At 40.1% G+C, this 23,429-nt stretch overlaps 1 protein-coding gene across 5 annotated transcripts in view; it reads right to left on the bottom strand.

The window, feature by feature from the left end:
• Positions 1-23,429, bottom strand: part of PLCL1 (phospholipase C like 1 (inactive)) — a 310,272-nt gene that overhangs the window by 29,162 nt on the left and 257,681 nt on the right. For 4 of the 5 annotated variants that reach the window (XM_023622295.2, XM_070241467.1, XM_070241468.1 and 1 more), the window contains 2 exons: positions 15,332-15,407; positions 13,068-13,177 (listed from right to left, as the gene is read on the bottom strand). In XM_023622295.2, the coding sequence (XP_023478063.1) occupies positions 13,068-13,177; positions 15,332-15,407 (186 nt within the window). Of the gene's footprint in view, positions 1-11,197; positions 12,329-13,067; positions 13,178-15,331; positions 15,408-23,429 lie in introns of those variants that run through there. The other variant, XM_070241466.1, reaches the window with a different exon arrangement.

The raw sequence follows: 23,429 nt of genomic DNA, 5'->3' as shown, positions 1-23,429 counted from the left end.
GTTCAGAAGTCACCTTCTTTCAAAACATTCGTATGATCATGATGAACGTTTCTTGCCTCATTCAAACAGTGTTCTGAACAGTTATGTGTAAATTTTTTATGAATTTAAACCTACTTTTAAAAATCCAAGGGGATTTCTTTTTCAAAAAATCAATAACTAATCTTCTCATAAAGCTATGGATTTTTCCTTAAAAGAAAATTTCAACTCCTAATTATTCTGCTTAGGTGAATAGGTACCTTTACTTATTACAAATGCTCCGAGTATCACTAATACATGAGGAGTGATTAACAATTCAAGTTTGTTTTCCAAGAAGTGGGAAATAAGGGGGAAAAAAAGATCCGTTCCCCCTCCCACCCCACCCTAGTCTGTTCTAAGAGGATGGAATCTCACACATGATGTATATTTGAGCACACTGGACCTACCTGAAATAAGAGAAATCTAATTAAATTGGAAGATAACCACTTCCGGATCGAGGGAAATTTTCTTGCTGCTCATTATGATCTTTTCAATATGGCTTTAAAGAGTAACGTCTAATTCTGTTATTCTTAACCTAAACTGTCCTTTACATATTTACCTTTACGGATATGTATATACCTGTGTGTATATATACACATACACACACATATACAATATGTTTATATACATATTTATTTATGTATGTTGACCATGTTAAATGTTACCTGACCCCTGTGCTCCTGGAAAACAGCAAGTTAAGAAATCTCCCACCCATTTGTGTTCCAGGAAATGGCTCTCTGCAAAAGACCAGCTTTCCCCATTTGACTGACAGGACTCATGGGGGTCCCCGCCAACCCCCCAGTTTACCTATGCCAGGGCCAGACACCGACCCTCCAGCTTCCTTCCAGAAAGGATTAACTAAACTGTCTGTACCCACTAACAAATCTGGACAAAAAATCTGCTTTCTTGACTCAGCCAAACTTTAGTTAAGCTTTTCTGCTTCCTTCAGTCTTCTGAACTTTGTCCTCCCCCAGGCTGAGCCACACACAGCCCCTTCTTAATTTTCCCTCAGCATCACACCACCCTGCCACCCAGTCCCCATATCAGGCTCTTTCTAGCCTTGTTTGCCCCTCCCAGTAAAAGAAAAATCTGGTCTTTTGCCTGACCTTTGAGAAGGTTACAGATTTTATGGAAGGAGTATTCTCCCTATTTATTGCATCAGTTCCCTTCCCCATATTGCAATAACCCTTTGGAATACAACCTTTCCTTTTTTTTTTTTTTTTTTTTAAAGATTGGCACCTGAGCTAACAACTATTGCCAATCTTCTTTTTTTTCTTTCTTTCTTTTTCTCCCCAAATCCCCCCAGTACATAGTTGTATATTCTTGTTGTGGATCCTTCTAGTTGTGGCATGTGGGATGCCGCTCAGCATGGCTTGATGAATGGTGCCATGTCCGCACCCAGGATCCAAACCAGCGAAACCTGGGGCTGCTGAAGTGGAGTGCAGGAACTTAACCACTCGGCCACAGGGCCGGCCCCGGAATACAACCTTTCTTTACTGAAACCTGGATTTGTTTTCACTCAACAAAGTACACACCACACTTACATACACATTCAGAGACGTGAGGTCACGTTGCTCTGTTTGGGGTTAAGAATAAGGATATTAGATGGATGTGTCCCACCTTCCTCTCCCTAGAGTAACAAGGAAAGAAGTGGAGCTGGTGTCTGAAAAACCTAAAAGGGCTATAAGAATATAGAATGAAACGCCATCATTATCAAGGTCTTCATTCCACTTATATCTTTGTAGAAAATAGCTCACAGAGTTAAGACATCAAACTCACCTTAGCTAAGATTCACCTTAGACTAAGACTCTGTGTGTAAGAGACAAATTTTCTGTAAAGAAAGTTTTTCTGCCAGAAAAGTAAGCCCTTCCATAACCTCACAAGTTGGAGCCACGTCCTCTGGTCTATGATGCATCTATTCATTAGGATTCTGCCACTTTTGAATTATTCAAAATCATTATAAAATGTAGCTTTCATCTGAAAAAGAAACGTACCTCCAAGAGACACTAAATTTAGTTCCACTGGAGATAAAGTGAGGTCTGTGTTTCCATAATCATGTCAGCAGTCTGGCTTTTATCTCTTCTAAACTCCTGGGCAGCACAGCTGGGATGCAGCCACCCAAGGCAGAAATCTGGACACCATGTAACCAGCCTGCTTCTTGCTAAGAGGCATTAATATTCCATCTGAATTGTCGCATATTGTTGGACAAGAGCTGTTTGAAATAATGTTTTAGATTCGTGACATTTTTATTATCATAGATGCACTAATTATACTCTTTTAAAAAGAATTTACCTTTTTTCCTAATGCTAATACAGCTAATATTGTACATTATATATGTCTCTCTCTGCATCTTTTCAGCTTTCAATCACAGAAATCTCTCAAAAACCAAACTTTTAACATCCTCCTCTGCAACTTGAAGCTGTCAAATAAATTCTATGGATACACACGGACATAGAATGTTGCTACAGATGATTTTCTTAGAAGATGAATGATTAAATTCATTTGTAATTAACAATATGACTCATGACCAGATTTGATATACTAACAAATTAGCTCTGATGCTAATGAGTGGTAATTAAATGAGTGAGGCAGACACTTTAGAACCCCCTGGACTAAGTTGAGGAGGTCCAGCACATCTTTATTTTGATTTGTTTCTTTTCACCATTATTTTCAGATTGCTTTGGCAACTACACTCAAGTATCAAGATACAAGGCAGGATTCTGGAATCCAAGAAAGGCTAAAGATATTTACTCTCTGCTCAACTGGTCCTTCCTCAAGGAAGACTTCCCTGACCTCTCCCATTAGGTCAAATCCCGTTATAGAGCCTCATAGTGCCATGCAACTTCACCTTCAGGGCACTCATCACAGTGACAAATCTCATATGCAGCACGTGATTGTCAATAACTGCCCCCACTAGACTGTCAGTTCCCTGAGACGAGGAGACCATGTTTTCATTCACCAGCACATCGCCGGGCACAGAGCCTAGCACTCAGTAGGGGTTTACAGATATTTATTGAATGGATGAATGTGGTTTCACACACACACAAAATTACCATTTGCTAATTTATGGATTAGAAGCCTCTTTTACACTTTGCACTGTCTTATTTATAAATGTCGAAGTGAAGATAAATTAAATCAACTTCTTGAGAGGGGAGAGAAAGGTCTTTATTCTGAACGAATAAGCCAAATAATAACAAGTTTCTAAAAATGTGTCTAGGAATACTTTTTCAAACACCTAGTCTGAGTATAGCAAACTTAGCTTATAAAACCCCAGGAATAAATGCTATGCCTCTCAATGTATACTCTTCACTTTATAAGGCCTAATAAAAATTTCTTTTGTGTATTAAGACAATGGTACAGACACATGAGATTAGAGTATTTTTCTAGAACTAATCTATCCATTGTCTCTCCCTGCCACCTTCTTCCTCGTGATAAACGGCACACACTGTAATGCAGGCGTGAGATTACAGGTGAGTCTAGGGTTTGCTAGGCTGAGTGAGACTAAACCAGCTGCCACTAGAATCAGATCCTCAATTTTGGCATCATCACTATTTTGCCCTTCCCAGTAGCAATCCGTGAACATTTACAGCATGACAAATATTGTTAACCGCTTGCCAAAATTCAAATATTTTTAAAACATTTAATAGGCCAAAACATGAAAATAAATTAAAAAATAAAATGAAAATTTTAAAAATAAATGTAGCCTAGAGAAGATGTAGACCAGGTCAATACACAACATTCCTTCCACTAGCTATTGGGCACACCTAACCTAACAACAGAAGACATTCTTTAGGTGCCTAGGGAAGTCTTTGAGCAGATGGATACACAGCTAGCTGGCTGAACGGGAACAGACAGACAGGTGTGTCTTGAGATAGTGATTACGTACACGGCCAATTCTGTACGATTTGCTTTTTACTATAGAGCACTTCACCCATGGAACTTAACAGACTATAGTCTAATTTTCAAGAATGGAAGAAATTCTGTGAATTATCCTCTGAATTTAATGATCAGAACCTCTAAAATATTTTTTGAGTATTTTCACTGCAGGGCAGCCTTGCAGAATGAAAGAAAGGATAAAAGATCATTCTGTTTGCAAAAATTCCCAACAGGAAGACAATATTGTTAAGGTGTCAGTACTACCAGAAGCAATCCACACATCCGATGCAATCTCTGTCAAAATCCCAATGACGTTTCTGCAGAAATAGAAAAACCCATCCTAAAATTCATATGAAATCCCAAGAGACCCTGACTGCCAAAACAATCTTGAAAAGAGGAACAAAGCTGGAGGACTCACGCTTCCCAATTTTAAAAATTACTACAAAGCTACAGTATTCAAAACAGTGTGGTACTGGCATAAACTCAGACATACAGACCAATGGAATAGACAGCCCAGAAATAAACCCTCATATATATGGTCAAATGATTTTTGACAAGGGTATCAAGACCATTCAATGAGGAAAGGACAGTCTTTTCTACAATTGGTATTGGGAAAACTGGATATTCACATAAAAGAATGAGGTTGCACCCTTACCTAACACCATATACAAAAAAGTAACTTAAAATGGATCAAAGATCTAAATGCAAGACTTAAAACTATAAAACTCTTAGAAGAAAACACAGGGGGAAAGTTTCATGACAATGGATTTGGTAACAATTTCTTGGATATGATACCAAAGATATAGGTAACAAAAGAAAAAATAGACAAATTGGACTTCATGAAAATTTTTAAACTTTGAGCACCAAAAGACAATATCATCATAGCAAAAAGGCAACCCACAGAATGGGATAAAATATTTGCAAATCATATATCTGATAAAGGATTAATTCCAGAATATATAGAGAACTTCTAAAATTCAACAATTAAAAAAAGAAATCCAACCTAAGTCAAAAATGGGCAAAGGACTTGAGTAGACATTTCTCCAAAGAAGATATAAAAATGGCCAAAAAGCACATGAAAGGGTGCTCAACATCATTAATCATTAGGCAAATGCAAATCAAAACTACAACGAAATAGCACCTCACACCCATTAAGATGGCTACTATCAAAAAACCAGAAAATAAGTGTCAGCGAGGATGTGGAGAAATTAGGACTCTTGTGCACTGTTGATGTTAACGTAAAATGGCACAGCCAATGTGGAAAACAGTATGATAGTTCCTCAAAAAAAAAACTAAACACAGAATTACCATATGATCCAACAATTCTACTTCCAAAAGAATTGAAATCAGTATCTCAAAGAGATGTTTGTACACCCATGTTCTTAGCAGCATTACTCACAAAAGGAAAAACATGGAAGTGTCCAGGTACCTATCAGCAGATAAATGGAGAAGCAAAATGTGGCAATTATATACAATGGACTATTATTCAGCCTTAAAAAGGAAGGACATTTTGACATACACTACAACATGGATGAACCTTGAGGACATTATGCTAAGTGAAATAAACCAGTCACAAAAAGACAACTACTGCATGATTCCACTTCTATGAGGTACTTAGAGTAGTCAAAAATCATCGGGACAGAAAGTAGAATGGTGACTGCCAGAGGCTGGGGGAGAGGCAAATGGGGAGTTGTGTAATGAGTATAGAGTTTCAGTGTTAGAAAATGTGAAGAGTTATGGATACGGATGGTGGTGATGGTTGCACAACATTATGAGTGTATTTAATACCACTAACTATACACTTAAAAATGGTTAAAAGGATAAATTTTATGTTATGTATATTTTACCACAATAAAACAACATTGGAAAAAAATTTCTCAACAAGATAGTAAGTACAGACCATCTTATTTGGAAAGAGAACTCAGGAAGGGAGAAGATAGCAGTAGAGAGGTCACAGTGGAGGCTGAGTGGAGAAAGAATATAATTAGGGACTCATAGTGCCATGGGTTAGAAAACCAAAAACACAAAGGTGGGGGCGCAAGACGTAAAAGGGAAAATACATAAGTAGAGACATTTACACTATTGGTAAGTTTAGTGACAAAAGGATCAATGTATTTAAGCAATGTAATATAGTTAAGCCACAGAAAAGGATGGAAAATAACACATAATCATAAAATGTGAGGACCTGTAAGGACCCTAGCAATCATAATGTCTGATCTCATTTTTCGGTGAGAAAATCTAGCCCCAGAGAAGATAAGATAATTTTGAAAAATTATATTAGTTGGTTATAGATTTCTAGACTCGTAGTCCCACTTCCTTTAGGCCTAAACACTTAGATAATTCTAAGATAAAACAGATGGGAATTCACAGCCCAAGAATTTGTTATTTCATACATATCACTGGGAAGTATTTTCCTTAGACTTCACAGGATTAAAAGCTTTGTTCACTTCTCAAGGCTGGTGACTTACAGGCTCTTCACCTTGGCCTCTTGGCAGGCTCCTTTCTTTTCAGTGAAGCCTTTACCTACAGGGACGTCACCTTTCCTTTCTATATCGTCTGGGCTTTGTAATTCAAAGGAAGAAGATTCCGGAACTTCTGCTCTAACAGCTTAGGTGATAAAGGACAGATTGTAGATCTGAGAGGCAAAACTGAGGCTGTGGAGGAGTGAGCTGAGGAAGGAATATGAAAGGGAGCACGCCTTTGAAAGTTTTTGCTGGCGGCACAGCTCTTAAACTTCCTCCATCTCATGAAGATGTGGCGGCTGGCGAAGTCCAGACTAAAAGCCAGTGAAGAGTGAAGCTGTCCAAGAGAAACAGGAGGGGGCTGGCTGGGTTCTCAGGGTGGGGCGAGGGTCTGGCCCTCTGCTTTGGTACTTTTGTTGCTGTTTTGTTTTGCTTTCATAATCTCAATGGTATCTGGCCAGGGGCTCAATTGCATCCAATCACTCAGGGGTGATGAGGCCCTGGGGAGCTGATTCATGCTAACCAAACTCATGGGAGATGGACAGATGAAAAAGAAACTTAAATGACTCATTAACTAAGAGAAATGTGACTGCCAGGCAGATGGGACTAGTTATGTCCCTTAGTCAACCCACTCTATCTACACTAGAAAAGTATACTTGGAAGCCAAGTGGAGACCAGAGAGTTGCTTGGTGAATGCAGTATCAGAACAAGGAGAATTCATGGTCTCAAGCTACACTCTCTCAATGTACCCTTCTGCACTGCAAGAATACACTGTCAAGGTGACTGGAATACTCATGTTAGCCAGGCAGGACACCCGCTCCCCTGGATTAAGATAATGGATACAAAGCACCTAGTGCAATACTCGATACATAGAAAGCACTCAGTTAATACAAGACATCATTATTGTGGTGCTATAAATATTCTGAGACACAGCAAAGTGGGCTAACAGCATGGGCTCTGGAGTTAGAGCCTTGTTCCATCACTCACTACCTACATGCTAAAGAGAAGGTTACCTAACCTCTGGAGCCTCAGTTCTCCTACCTGTAAAATGGGTGTAATCACAGTAACTTTACAGAGTTACCTGGAAAATTACTTAAGATGATGGGTGAAAATCACTTAACTGCTCATCGTAGGCACTGAATGCTCATTATTAATAATAAAAATAATAGAAACTTACATAGCACTTTCTATATACCAGACACCACTTTATATATATTTAGTCCTTGCTATAACCCTAGGAGGTGGGGATAGTTGAGGAACCTATCACTCATAGATTATATTCACCAATATCATCTCCCCTTCCTTGAGCAAGTCTACACTGAAGTCAGATTTCACCATGTGGCTTGCTTCGGCCAGTCAAATGTGAACAGAAGAGATATGTGAGACTCCTCGGCGGAAGTGTTTAAAACTAGCTTGTGCTTCCCTGCCCCCAGGATTGTAGACGTGTTCGTTGAGAAAGAGCCCCCATTAGCTTGAGTTCCTACATGACCCTTGCTGACCCGTGATAGACATTCAGTGCAAGGAAGAAATAAGCCACTGTTTTAAGCCACTGAAATTTTCAGATTTTTATTACCACAACACAACCTAGCACATCTTAATTGATTGAAGCATAGAGACAAAAGATTTTCCAAGGCCACACAGCTAGAAAGTGTCTGGCTCCAGAGGCTGTACTGTTGACCACTTTGCTTTATGTTTCTTAATAATTGAAAGTAATATCAGTACGAAGAATACTTTATTATTAATGCATTGTTGTCATTGGGGATCTGTTTCTACACTTCATAAAAAGCTGTTCTTTTCTGAATGAGTTGGCTCAGGAGGAAACCTAGCCTTTCTCAGCTTCTATAGCAACAATAGCCAGCAGCTGCCAGAAATACCACAGGAAAAGTTCTCGATGGACAATATGAAGGACGCTGGAAATGTTTCTTCTTTATATAACCTCAGAGCAGCCCCCAGGGGTACAGTCATCATGGCTGCCAGAAGAGCCGGTTTGATTCCCCGCCCCCTCCCAAACACACACAGTATCTCATAGAATGATTTAAAATATTTATGGTCATTCAGTTGAGGGAGACTCATTCTTGTCGCTCAGTCTTTCAGAGATAGATGCCTCTCCTCATAATTCTTTTCCCATTGGCCCATCATCTTGTTTCCCTTCTTCTCCTGTCTCTCTACCTGAGCAAAGACTTTAAATGTCTTTGTTTAATAAAGCCTCTTTGCAGGCTCTCTCAGAAAGCATATTACTACACTGACGTCCATATAATTTCCCTTTCATAGCAATATTGCCCAGAGAAGTGAGGGCCCGAAATTTGGGGGCTGAATGAGAGAATCTGCCTAGGTTAGAAACACAAATACTCAAAGAGAAGTGAAAGGCTTCAGCCTCTGCTCTTCCCAAGGAAAAGGAAAATGTTGTGAAGATAAAAGCCGAAGAAGCAATGCCATAAGCAGTGATAAAAGGCCAAAAAATTAGGTGAAAAAAGATTAGTCATATTTACCGAACATAAATCTATAAAGGAGACTCCGTTTTTTAATGGCACACACTGGAATGCATTAAATTATAAGCTGGAAATCTATCTAGGGAAAGTATAAATACATATCAATTAATAGAAGTGCTCACTGATGAAATAGCTTTTATTCATCACTTATTTAATACATATCCTTCAACTAGTAATCAATGAGACTCATGAACAAATAAGAAGCCAGCCACTTCTTAACCCTTTTATTTCTTTTTAAGATCTAGTGATCACCTACTTCATAGCTTTTCCTTTATGATGTTTACTAATTATATTTTTTAATACTATTTCTTATATATCTCTACTTGATACTTCTCTAGCCTGCTAAATTTTTTTTTTCATCAAACTTTAAAATAATGTAAAAATAATGGAATTTAGTTCCTTAAAATAGCCAACAGGCCAAGTTAGAAAAATATATAACGGGAAAGGCTCACTAAAATTCTACTCTCGAGTTCTTTCTAATTTTAGTTATACAGGTGTAGCCACCTTACAATGAAGCTCTTTTTGTACTTAAAGAGTCAAATATTCTCGATGGCGTCCAAGAGCTTAAATGAATTCCACTCATAACACATTGTGTTTTATCAATAATACAGCATAAATTCATATCTCTCTTCCAAGAGAGCTTCAGAATTCTCATGAGTGAGACACTTCCAAAATTACTAACAATTCACTACAATAGGTTGGCTATGCAAGTGATGTAGTTATCTCTTTCTGGAAGACTTAAAAACAGAAAAAATTCCCATTGTAAGATTTTAATATTATGTTAATAACCAAACAAAACTCATTTCTGAAGGACAGCATGGAGGAAAGACAGATGGGAAGAATTGTTAATGTGTGAGGGTGGGAGGAGAGGGAGCTATCTTGGTCCAGCGATTATCTGGAAAAGACACTGAAGACTGAGTCATTGAGACAAGCACCATGACATCATCCCAAATGGACAGAGTGGCTATTTAAGGAGTTTGATTCTGTGCTCAGCAGTGAAGAGTAAGAAAGGGATAGGAGGAAAATGACTGTTATAGTTGGCTACTGGCATATGGCAAAAGGGTGGGGAAGTGCGAAAAATCTGCTAAGGAAGTCCCCACTCTGGACCCATGCATGGTGCTAAAATATGAATGAAAGAAAGACCCATGTATGGGAGCTTCCAGGACCATCTCGATTTCAGCCTCCTTGCTGGCTTCTAAGTCCTCATCTCTGGCTTGAAAAATTTGGACACTGTGAGTCTGATTCATATTCATTGTATGTAGAGCTATTCATCTTTGTCTCCACAAATTTTTCTCCAGTTTCCCCATCATTTATTAATACCGCATCAATCTAATCCTGAATTGCAGACAACAGAAAGAGTTCATTTTTTAGTCTCAGCTCAATTTGCTTTAAAGCCAACGCCCCTTTCTACCACTCTATGCTGCCAACCCACCACTTCCCTGATGGCATACTTCTCACTTTTTCTAGCTACTTCTTTACTTGGTGGAAATTACATTGAAATTAAATATTTTTAGCTACATGAACCCACCTCTTCAACCAATATTGGTCAATCTCCACTTCCTCCTGCCAGACAGTGGGGAGTACTTCTATAAATTGTGTATAAGGAAACCTTTTCAGTAGGCAATGCAAAACTTTACAGGTGAGTCCTGCCACATCCTACTAATTCAGTGATTATTTCTTACCAGTGTGGTTATTACTAATTCAACCAGTTGTAAGTAATGGAAATTGACTCTAGTAAACGCAAGGAAAAGGGCATTTATTGGATGACTTTGAAGAACTTGGAAAATCAATAGGAAGGTTAGAGAACAAAGCAAGAACTAAGAGCTCCAGATCCAAGATACGAGAAATAAAGGAAGAGTCTTAGAGAGGAGATCTTCTCAGAGGTACCACTGGCATAAATAGTCTCCAAAAGAGCCCCGTTTCTGTGTCCCTCAGCTAAAATTCAAACTCCAAGCAGGTCATTTGTTCAGCACCTGGGGAAAGGTCACCTGATTAGCAGGCCCATCAAACGCAACGGAGGAGAGAAAGGAAATATTAGAAGTTTGGAAAAGTTCACTATTCGTGTTCAATTTCCTAGTGCTCAGACTGAAATAGCAACAGCTAGTACATGAGCTACAATAATGGAAGATTGATTCTGTTTCAAAAGATCTGTCTCGGAATAATTTGTACAGCATTTGCTTGGCCCCATCTAGCAGCCAACTCCTGTCACTAAACCAAACACACAAACAAACCTCAGAAAACAGTGAATGGGCTTAAGTCAGAAGTTAACAAAGAAACAAACAATTATATCTCAATTAAAAATAATAATTAATTTTTTTAAATTTTAAATAAAAAAAGAAACAAACAACAAAAGACTTGTTCTTCCAATGGTCAATTTCATCTGGCAAAAGTAATAGCTTATATATGTATAAAGTAATAGCATACACACACACACACACGTATGTATGTGTATATATAAGTGTTATATAGTGTCTTGCGCACTGTCACTTAGCTCTTTTGTACATATTATCTCATTTAATTCTCATAAACCAAGTATAGGTACTATTATCACCCTCAGAGAAATTACATAACTTGGCTGAAGCCTCACAGCTATGGGGCAGTCTGCATGCAGCGCCTGTGCCCTCCCCGCTGTACTGGGCTGCCGGGACTTGTCACACGGACTGAGGAGGACAGGGTAGTGTTAGAACCATGGGCATGAGTTAAGATCTCAGCTCAGCAGAAGGCAAGAAACTTAAACCTCCCTAAGCCTCAGTTTCCTCCTCTGCGACATGGAGACAGTCATATCAGGGTCAGGATGAGCTGTTTCAAGCTCACACGGTTGTCGCAAAGAAGGATGGGGAAACGTATATAGACTATGTAGCCAAGAGTGCTTGTCACACTGAAGTGCTGAGCCACCAAAGGCCATTATTAGTTGCATGTCAGTCTCCCCTTGTAGACTAGTCCTGGAGATCCAAGAATTACTCTTCCAATATTTGTATCCCTACCACATTCCTCAGTTATCGGCACATTAACAAGCCCACACAAATACTTGCTGGACAGAAAGCTTTGTATCTGCATCCACGCTGCCACATGGTACTCTACTAGCATAAAATAAACTCCTCTTTATATAAACCCCATAGCTCCTCCCTGCCTGTAAACAAATGATGCCTATTTTCCCCACCCTACCCCCAGCCTCTAGACTGCTAACTCATGTGGTCAGGGTCTGCATCTCCTTTGTTCTTCATGGATCCCCAATGCCTACCCAGGGCCCAGTACTTAAGAGGAACTTAACAAATATTTGTGGACTCAATCTTTAAGAAACATTCGTGATGTGTCCTAGAGTTCCCTAGCACTTTCATAAACACATGCAGCATCTCTCTGCAGAGCAGGTTAAAGACCCAGGCTCTGGAGCCGACCGACTGCCTGTGTTCAAACTCCAGCTCCTCCAGCTGCTGGCTGAGTGACCTTGGGTAATATACATAAGTTTTCAATGCCTCAGTTTCTCACCTGTAAAATGAGAATAATAACTGTATTGAGTTTTTGTATTAAAATGTTAATTCATATAAAACAGTACCTGGCACATAAAAAGTGTTCTTTAAATGTCAGCAGTTATTAATTTTGCTTGTGGCTGTTTTTCTCCCATCACACTGTCAAGAATAAATTATTCTAACTGCCTAAATCATTTCTCCTTTCATGTAAGAAAATATGCAAAGTGGCATCTTTACTCCAAAATCCTAAAATTAATTTTCAGCAGAGCAAATCATAATCTCAAGAAACTGACTTCTAAAGCTGTTTGCAAAACTGTCTATTTATAGAGACGGTTCTCAAAATAAAATAATCCTGAATGGCTCCAGATATTCTGTAGTTTAAGCCTCTTCCAAATCACTTGTGTTGGATACTTCTCCAGCAACACTTGGCGTTGTTCTTTCCACAAACAAGAACAGCCATATTGGCTTGAACAGAAATGTTCATGTGAGTGAAAACACACACACACAAACATCACGCAAAGGAGTTAGGTCGTGTTGTCCTCTGCCTCTGCCACAAACCTCATTGCCCTATTATGGCAAAAAGTGTGTCAATCCCAGTATGTATCTCGCCATCACTTAGAGCGTGAACGTGGTGATTAGGCCACATGTGACTGAAAAATTCAAATCCCCGTTATGTAATCACTGATGCTTCTCTGCACACTGGAGAGATGAGGGGGAGAGAAATATAGGCAGAGGGGATGCCTGTGAATTTCATTTACCTTTAACACTGTAATGTTCCAAGCAAAGCTCTCAGTGGCCTTGTTGAGTTTTCTTCCTTTCAAGCCTTCCTTTGCCCCCAGATTATGAAGTTCCTCATGGAACTCCATCCCTTTGAAAAGAGAACACATAAGAATTCTTAGCATAAATTTCAGAAAAATAGGGCTTTTATTATGAAAATATTATCATTAAAAATATAGTTCCCATTCCTGTCCTTCTCTCATAATTTCTAAATCCCTGAATTGGATTCTCCCTCCCAGTCTGTTCATCCCCATCAAATGGTTCACCTTAGGGGAAACTGACAATAATCAACGCATTAGACCAAATTACATTTTAAACAGCTAGGAGCCATAGATAAAGACATGAGAAGTTATGAAGCAAATTCTTCCAACAGGTAACACATATTTTGTTTGTCCTCTACCTGGTTTTTATATGAAACAATGAAATATGTGAATGATAACCATATGTGATGGATGTACACATCTTACTTTTCCTTATGAACCATCCATATGGCTTCATAGGAGGCCCTGGAGCCCACAGAGATAACAACGGTAATTAGTAAGTGTTGAGCAAAAATAAAAAGATTTTTTAAAAAATAGCATTCCTAGAAACACCTACATGTTTCAGATTTGGAAATGGCCTTAGTTATTTTTAGCTCAACCATTTCTCAAGCTTGAATACTATAAAAAACATCACCATCATCTGTTTCTTCAGTCTTTGTGTTAGCACCCCAGAGACGGGAATCACACTTTCTTCTGGGCTGCTAATTCCATCTTTGGAAAGCTATGACTGATATCAAGCCAAAGTATCCCTCCCTGGAAGTTCCACTCCTTGGCACTAGCTAGACCCAGACCAACAACATCTAATCTCTCTTCCACAGTGCAGCCCTTTAAATATTCAAAGAAAGATGTTAGATAAAGTCCACTAGAGTCTTCTCTTCTCCAGATTAAACATTCTAACACATTTCAGCTTACTCATAATGTCTCTTCTTTAAGGATGGTGACATCCAGGCAGGGCCACTGCATTGCACAGCTCCCTGGAGTTGAGATATGTAGGGATCTGCACCCAGGAACATCACACTCCAAGGGGGCTCGAGGTGGCCCACACGAGGTGGGGATTTACCATCACCCTCCTGTTCTAGTTACTCTGCTTTTATTAACACAGCCTAAAACCACATGAACTTTCCTGGTGCTAACATCGTGACACAGCACATGTAAGGGCATGACTATGGAGCCGGGGCTTACACTCTACCTCTATTGCTAGCCAGCTACGCGAGCATGAGCAAGTCCCTGAGAGTCTCTGTGATTCAGTTTCCTCCTTGGTGGAATGGCAATAGCAAGAGTGTTTACCTCAAGGGATTGTGATGAAGACTAAATGAGTCAATACATCCAAACCTCTCAAAGTAGTGCCCGGCACATGGGAGTGCTACATAAGCATTTGGTATTAATATTTTTGTGCTTCCTCTCAACTGAAACATTTAAGCCTGCAGGCCAGGCAGTGAAGAGCACTATTTTTAAAGTTTGGTCTGGGTTCAAAGGTCAGCTCGACCACGTGTTGATATGGGATCTTGGGTAATTCACTCAATCTCTCAGAATCTCAGATGCCTCATCTGTAGATTGGATGTAACAATGATTACTTTGCAGAGTTGTTATGAGAATAAATAACACTGTGTATGCGCTTAGTATATCACATGAAAATAAATCATGCATTCGTCATATTGCCATCTTCCTCATCAAAATCATTATTGTGTGTGTGTAGATCAAGGAGAATGTGAATCCAAGAGAGAGAAAAGTGCAGGAATGTGAATGAAGGTGAACTTAAGCAGAGGTGTGCCCTCACAGACACGTGCCCCATCCCACACTTAAAAGAAGAAGAAATCTAAATCTAAAATGAAGACTAATAAATGAGGCAAACATCTAGAGTATTAATAGGATTACGGTTCAAACTGTAAAAATGAAGTGGTTCTAAGGGGGAATGTGTAGTAAAAGGCTTGATAGGCTTCCAAACCACAAAAGTAGATTCAGAACCCTCACCTCTCTAGACATCTTCAGACACCAGCCCCGTAGATACTCACATATAGCCCACCTACTATCACCTAGATTTCTCTTGTACTAAACAAAGACTTATGTTTAACTCAGCATATAGTTAAAATATGACATAAAATATTTCAATTTTAAGAGTAAAAGCAGAAACTTTAAAAATCTGCCAGGAATTATCATTAAGGTTTCTAAGCAAAATAAGGGAGGGGGGCAACTGGGGAGATTACCTGATTTCTGACACTGCACAATCTTTTCCTGGACTGTATCTGCCATTTCTATGAGAAACCGGCTCTCTTGAATCATCTGTCACAAAATAAGCATAAAAAAGGTGGCTGTTAGAAGTCCTTAAACTGGCTCATTGGAAAGATGACATACAGGGAGACACACAGGATGCTGGCAGTAATGGGGAACCATGGCCTTAACCACAAGAGAAGGGAGAGGGGAGGACAATCTCTGCTCCAACCTCCATCCATCCCAACACTACAGCTAGAGTCACCTACCTTACGATTGCTCCAGTTATGTAACATGCCTGGGACACCATGGGTGCCAAATAAATAACTAATGAGTCAACGCATACACATTTTTTAAGTTCCAGATCACCACATTTATGAACACCTCTTATTCCACTCCCTCACCTCAAAAGTTACTGCAACATCAAGGCAAGTGGCATTGGAACAATAGCAATGAGAATCAGAATAGAGAATCACCTAGTGATGAGCTAAAGGACTCCTGAACACATCAATGAAGCTGGGAGCTTGGATTTGGGTGGCCCAAAGATGGTAAAGGTCTGGTTCTCCCTCTAGAAGGGCTCCCGCTCCATTGGCAAGAATGAAGAGTGGGTCAGATGTCAGAGGAACTAATTCTGCAGAGTTTGTTGGCAATAACACGGAAATGGCTGTCCCTGCCTTCCATGTTTGGGTAGAAAGCAAATATGTCCAAGAGGTAACTAACATACTGAGTAAAGTAGGGGAAACAAGACAAGTGTTGGAGGGACAGAGAAAGAAAATCTGTATGTGAAGAAGGGGCAAGATGAATATTGGTAAAGAAGTTGTGATCAGAAATATAAGGGATTGGGGCCTTTGGAAGAAGTGACTAAGAAAGGCAACCAATAAGCAAACTAACACTTCCTGAATTTCCAACCACTCTCCTACTCTCAGTAAATGTCCCATTTCATCTGGCCAGTCCATGTTTTATGTGTCTGGCTCAACATTCTGAAGGGAGTCCAAGGCAGAATCCAAAGTGGACACAAAAGGTCTTGAGCAAGACATTTTTCATAATTCGAGGCTGTTGAACAGATTGTAGCCTTGTAGGATCACTTCCAAATACAAAGTGGTTTATGACTACAAATTTTCAAATGGAAAAGAACATTGGATCACAAATTTTCAGTGCCTAACAATTCCATAGGAGCAAAATCATACCATTCATTCATTCAGCAAGCACCTGTTCAGCAGCCACGATGTGTAAGCACTGCGGCAAGCGCCTGGGTCTGAGGCATTGATGAGCAAAAACAGACAAATCCCTATCTCCATGCAGCTCAGTCTACGCCAATGAGTGAATGAAATATGATTGATTAATTCAACGAAATAGAATTCAATTACTCATGTTTCCTGCCTAAAGTGATAGTTCAAAGTGACTTATTGGGAGGGCTAAATTGACTATCAAAACTGTAAAACTAGACACCCAACAAGGTCTGGACTGAGTCAGACTTTTTTTTAAATTATTTTATTGAGGTCATAATAATTTATAACATTGTAAAATTTCAGCCATACATTATTATTTTTCAGTCACCATATATACGGTGACTTTACCCTTTATGCCCACATCCCAACTCTCTTCCCCTCTGATAACCACTAATCTGCTCTCTTTGTCTACGTGTTTGTTTATCTTACACATATGAGTGAAATCATATAGTGTTTGATTTCTCTGTCTGGCTTATTTCGCTTAGCATAATTCCCTCCAGGGCCATCCATGTTGTTGCAAATGAGATGATTTGTCTTTTTTTATGGCTGAGTAGTATTCCTTTGTGTGTGTATATATATACCACATCTTCTTTATCCATTCATCAGTTGATGGGCACTTGGGTTGCTTCCATATGAGTCAGATTTTTTTTTTTTTTTTAAAGATTTTATTTTTTCCTTTTTCTCCCCAAAGCCCCCCAGTACATAGTTGTGTATTCTTCGTTGTGGGTTCTTCTAGTTGTGGCATGTGGGACGCTGCCTCAGTGTGGTCTGATGAGCAGTGCCATGTCCGCGCCCAGGATTCGAACTAACAAAACACTGGGCCACCTGCAGCGGAGCACGCGAACTTAACTACTCGGCCACGGGGCCAGCCCCTGAGTCAGATTTTTTAACTGCATTAATTAACTCTTTCAACTGCCAAGAGGAATTGGAATGCTTGTGAATAACAATTTATCAAGTGGCTAACAGTAGCCCGAGTTACTGCAGCTTCCACGTGAATGAAATTTACAGGCAGAGGAAGACTTCATATGAGGGCAGTTGGTTTCAGTCTTTTCTAAGATTAGCATCCATACATGCAACATTGAGTTTTTATACAATATTTTCGAAAGTTACCAGATGTCACCATTAATCAAGTAGTAGACAAAATGAGTTTTCATGAAATTCAAGCAAGGGAAACATTCATAAAGAATGGACACATTCTTTGACTTTACCATGAGCAAAAGAGATAATATACTATACATTTTTAGAATCAATTTTAAGGCTAAAAGGAGCTTAGTTATCATGACCACCCCCTTAATTTTATAAAAAAAGGAAACTAAGACTTACAGGACTTAAGATTCTTGTCCAAAAAATGGAGCTAATTAATGATCAAGCTGGAACTAAAATCTGGGTTTCCTGGCATCCACTTATTTTCATAAAAATAATAGCACCCCTCTGATTTTGTCTGGCTGGGCCATGCTCCATGAGAGAATGCATGCCTTCACATATATGCAATCTTATGAGCCTGAAATACAGCGTTCCAAAGTCACCTTGCCCGGCCCGACTTGAGGGCATGCCCATAACCAATCCATTTCAACCAGACTCAAATGTATCCTTTTAAAGAAAAAAAACTCTTTACCTATTGATTTGTGGCCAGGTTTCTTTGCCATATTTTACTAAGAATCTTCTCAGCATTGAGTACAAAAGGAATACAGTTCCTGCATCCAAAAATGCCAGTCTCTTTGGAACACCCTGAAGACGAAGTGGCCTCTTCACCAGAGCTAACTCTCCCTCCTAGACTTTGAATCCTACCTCTGCCTGCTTCCCCAGGAACCGACTCCTAATAGCCCCTTCCTTTTTTCATCTACAATCTCTGCCTCTCCCCTGGTTTCTTCCCTTCTCCAAATAACATCTTCAACCTTAAAGTAAGCAAACAAAAACAATAACAAAATATTTTATTGGCCTTTGAATGGTTGTCCTCATCAATTCTTCCTTAAAAAACCTAGCCCATGCTCATTGCTTTCACTCAGGCAGGACTCCACCGAGACCCTCAAAGTTTAGCCTTGGCCTCATCATCAACCACTCCCTGGCCAATCGTTGGCCCTCATTCTCTCCAGCTCAGCAGCTGACACCACTGATCATCCCTCCTTTTGACTTCCAGGACCCTGGTTCTTTTCCTGCTTTGCTCTCTCTGTCTTCTCTACTGCTTCCTACTCCTTTATATTCATACACGTAGGGATCCTCCAAGTGCCCTGGCCTCAGCTCTCCATTCTTTCCCTTCACTATTATCTCTCCTCTTGGTAATTTCGTCCATTCCTAGAGCTATCAAATATTGCACCCACGGAGATCTGTTCAAAGCTAATGTCTCCCACCTTGGCCTCTCTCCTGAATTCCAGATTTATACTTCCCATGGTCTACAACAGTGGTTTCCAAAGTAGGGAGAAACATGCACTCGGGGGTGAGGGCACATGATAGTCCATTGAGGTGTGAGAAGAAACAACGAGGACTTTTATTCACGTTTATTTTTATCTGTACAATTAGAAAAGACATTAAGCTTTGCAGATTGATCCTGGTCCCGCACCAAATGAAGATCATGTGTTTCCAATATGGTAAGTGAGGTAAGAAAAGGTAAGAAGGGAATTCCACATTGGAGAAGGCTGATAGCAACACGTTTATTTATTAGTTTCCACCAGAATATTTCAACTTACATATGCCTGAAAAATAGTAAAGTAAATACCACTTATATCATCTTGTTCTAAATAAACAAAAGCTTCCCAATATGGATTCCTGAAAGGAAAATGAAGATAACGCAAGCAAAGTAAACAACACAAACATGGCAGAGCAGCTGCTCAGCCTGTTCCAACCACAATTTCCTCCTCAGCAACACTGAGAACTGAAAACAACGCAGGCTGATCAGATCCGACCTGTGCAATCACACCAGGAGAGCAAGAAGATTTTTATTATTCATAAGTGAAACTATTTTAAAATCCAATGCTAATTTCTATCTTGATGTTCTATACTGTATATATTGGTATGTTAGTAAGTTATATAGTTTATGAATGAATAAATTCTCAAAATGTTTTTACTGAGGAGTTGCCTGTGCTGGGGTCCTCTCTGTTCGCCCCTCCAGATCCACTCTCAGCCACGCTCTGTGCTGAGGCAACATCAACCAGGCTCCGTGGCCTCTCATTTCTATTGGGATCAGCCAATGGGAACCAGCAGCAAGCAATCAAGGGCAGGAAGCAGGAGGCAAGAGGGTTTAGGGTAGTTACTCCCTTGACCATGACCTCGCTGCTGGACTGCAGTTGATAGCTTCCTCTCTGCAAGGCCACAGCTCCTGTCAGGTGGCCCTTCTCTGGGAGGTACAAAGAGTACTGAGTGCCAGGAATGGCTCCTTCCCTTTACCCCTCTAGGCCTGGGAGTGATGACAGCTCTCCACCATTGCTCAATCTGGGGTGCTCACCATCCACTGTTGCTTCCTAACCCTTGCCCATGCTTTTATAACCACTCCCCCATCTTTAGTCACCCTTTTAGAGTGTGCTATCCATGAAGAGTCTGAGACAGTGCTTGATCCAAAAAAGTGGAGATGCTTAGCTACTAGATACATGTACCCGTAATTTCCAGCATTTTCTGTCTCCCCCAGAGACCCAGGCTCAATCTCAGACATCCTTCTTGCCTCCATTGCATCCAGAAGGTGAGCCCCCATGTTGTCAGTCATCATCTTGCCTCTCCTCCCACTTCTGTTTTTTTTTTAAGATTGGCACCTGACCTAACAACCGTTGCCAATTGTTTTTTCCTTCTTCTTCTTCTTCGCCCCAAATCGCCCCAGTACATAGTTGTATATTGTAGTTGTGAGTGCCTCTGGTTGTGCTATGTGGGACGCCACCTCAGCGTGGCCTGATGAGCAGTGCCATGTCTGCGCCCAGGATCCGAACCAGCAAAACCCTGGGCCGCTGAAGCGGAGCGGGTGAACTTAACCACTCGGCCACGGGGCCGGCCCCTCCTCCCACTTTTATCCCTTTGTTTTCTTCTTTACCACAACACTCCTGGTTTAAGACTTTATTCTCACTGCGTGGACCATCTTTCAAAGTTTAATTATCCTTCCAGAGGCAGCTCAAATGTCAACTTCAAAAATATTTTGTGCTCCATTTCATCCTCCCCGGCGCATCCCCCATCCCCCCAACACTAAAAAAATGAAATATCTCCTATTTTCTTCCCGTTCTCACAAAACTGCATTTGAGGCTCAGAGGTGGCTTTGCTTCCATACTCTGCTACCAGCAGGTTCTTCCCACCTCATTCCTTCCAAATACCACTTGCAGAATCATCTTCCAAAAGCAGAGCACTAGTTACCTCCTGGCTTTGTCACTGTCTCCCTTGCCTATTGAATGAAGTAAAATGCTTCTAACCTAGAGTTTGAGACTCCCTTTGACCTCAGCAGCCTTCCCCCTAATGGTTCCCCGATTCTCCTGGATCCCAGTTTACTTGTGTGAATCACGCTTCTCCAAACACGCCCTCCTCATTCCTCCTTCTACACAGTTCTTTCTACCAGGGAAGTCTTCTTAAGCCATCTCCCCTGGTCAGAATCCCTTCAGGCCGCAAAGCTCACTTCAACGCCCCCTCTGCGACTGGTGTCCTGATTTCCCCTTCCCTCACCCTCTCACCTCCAAATTCCAAGAACATTCTATTTTTTCAGTCTGTTTACAAAATTTTTTATTTTCTATCTTAAATTACAATTGTTGACCTATATTACCTCTCACCCCTCAATTCCCCAGGAAACTGTAATTCCAGCAGAGCAGGGACCCCATCTTATTCATCTCTCCATCCCCAGATCCATCATCCATTTGTACAACCACCTTCCCCTATCTTTCTTGGTGATATTTATTTCTTCTGTGTACGGACTACTCACACATGCACACACAGTAGAGTAGGTTATTTATTCTCGATCACTTCTCAAACCTAAAATTGTCTTTTTGGAACTCTAATTTCTCTTATTGTCTTGTTTTTTTCTCCAAGCTTCTCCATTTTTCTATAATCTTACATGTTCTTAATTCCTTTTCAAATTGAGTACTGAAAAATAAACATAAAGTTTTTCACAGGATTATACCTATAAAAATATAACACTCAAGTATCAGAAAAAATAAATTTTAAACTTTATTACTTATTTGATGTAAAATAAATTCAGGACCAAAACATACAACAAACCCTATGATTCGAGTTCTCTTAAAAATCCCCCAAGTAAACATTGTGAACCCCACTGAGTAAGTTTGTTTTCCTGTTGTCTAACAGATGACTTCTTAAAGAGACAGTGAAGCGTGAGCTAGCCTTGAACACAGAAGAGCATCACCTGGAGATCCCTTAGAGGGTGACAAATAAAAATGGCAAGTAATAGGATATATTGGAATATATGAGGAAGCCATTTGGTGTAAACCTAATTCGGCCTCATCTTGTTTTTCCAAAAGGGCCTGACCGTGACTGTTGAGCATGCATTGTATATCTGCTTTAGAGATTCCCTATGGCGAGAACACAGGCCCTTGAGATAAAGGTGCAACTTCCCTCTCCCTCCCAACGTTGGCATCTCCTGAAGGGTTAAGCATCTTTCCTTAGGCTAGAAACTGATTGCTGCGCTCACCTGTGGCCGCCCAGCTTGATACAATAGACTTGCCTCCTGCTACGCCCACCAAGATGGCAGACCCACTACCTGCTGTGTCCATCAAGTGCTGTGCCGACAGGGTAATCTTGTGACTATTGTGGGAGGGACATTTCAATCATATGTGAAACACCCTCTTTGAGGGTATATAACCACCCACTTCTTTGGAGTGCTCTGTTCCTTTGTGGAAAGACTCTCCTGGGTTATAATCCTAAAATTTAAGCTCAGAATAAACTCACCCAAATTTTCATTTATAGATTGGTTATGGATTATTTTCGTCGACAACGGTAACCTGAAATCCCTTCGTAATAAAAGTCACCACTTTTACTCTAAAACACCTCATCATTAATAGTCTCAGAACATAAAATCATTGCTCATACGAACTTTTCTCATAAGAGCATTTGATCTTCTCTATGATAACAGCTTCTACTGTATTTAGAAGAATAATTTTATTCCATTTTCCGCAGTCAACTTTCAATTATTAGTAGTTGTAGAGAAAACAAATAAGATGGATGGATGAAATGTACCAGACATTCCAAACCACATTGAAATCAACAATTTCAACCTTTCCCCCTCAGTTCAGTCATTTATCTAAGTTGTTAGGAAGGAAAATGGTTGATTTGTGTTTCATCTCCTTCCTAGGTCTCTACAGATCCTGACAGAAATGAAATACAAAGTGCAAAAGCCAAGGAGAGAAGGTGAGAAGCGTGTCTTCAGATAATCCCCCAGCTGGGTGGTCAGTACACTTAGCCAGCCAAAGCTGAGCTGACCCAAACAATAGAATCTGGCAGTGGCCTGATTTACATATCTGATGTCTCAGCCTGAGCCCCTAGTTGCCTTTGGGGTTGTACTAATACAAAGAGTTTTCCTCTGGTTCTGTCACATGAATATCTCCTAATGGATCTCATTTCCTTGCCACCACTTTGAATCTAAAAGAATAGAGGACTTAGCAGGACAAACGTCAGCTTACTTTAAGCATGAGATGTGTCCTGAACAGGGGTGGGTAAAGTCGTCAGTTAATATCAAAATCATTTATTTTAAAATGAAAACTTTACAGAAAGGGAATGTTTTTAAAAGTAATGTTTTTGCTCAAGGATGGATTAAATTGTCCAATCTGTATGAAAAAAACCTGTCCTTCCAGCTTTTCTCCTATAGGAATTTTAACTAATTGCCTTGGATCATTGCAATAGTTAGAGTCAATGTAACTATTTAATGGAACTGAAGAGATGAGCTTTCATCGTC

This window comes from Equus caballus, chromosome 18 (genome assembly GCF_041296265.1).
Source record: "Equus caballus isolate H_3958 breed thoroughbred chromosome 18, TB-T2T, whole genome shotgun sequence".
NCBI classification, from domain to species: Eukaryota; Metazoa; Chordata; class Mammalia; order Perissodactyla; family Equidae; genus Equus; species Equus caballus.
The sequence above is the reverse complement of the archived record's forward strand: the minus strand, read 5'-3'. Positions and strand labels throughout refer to the sequence as shown.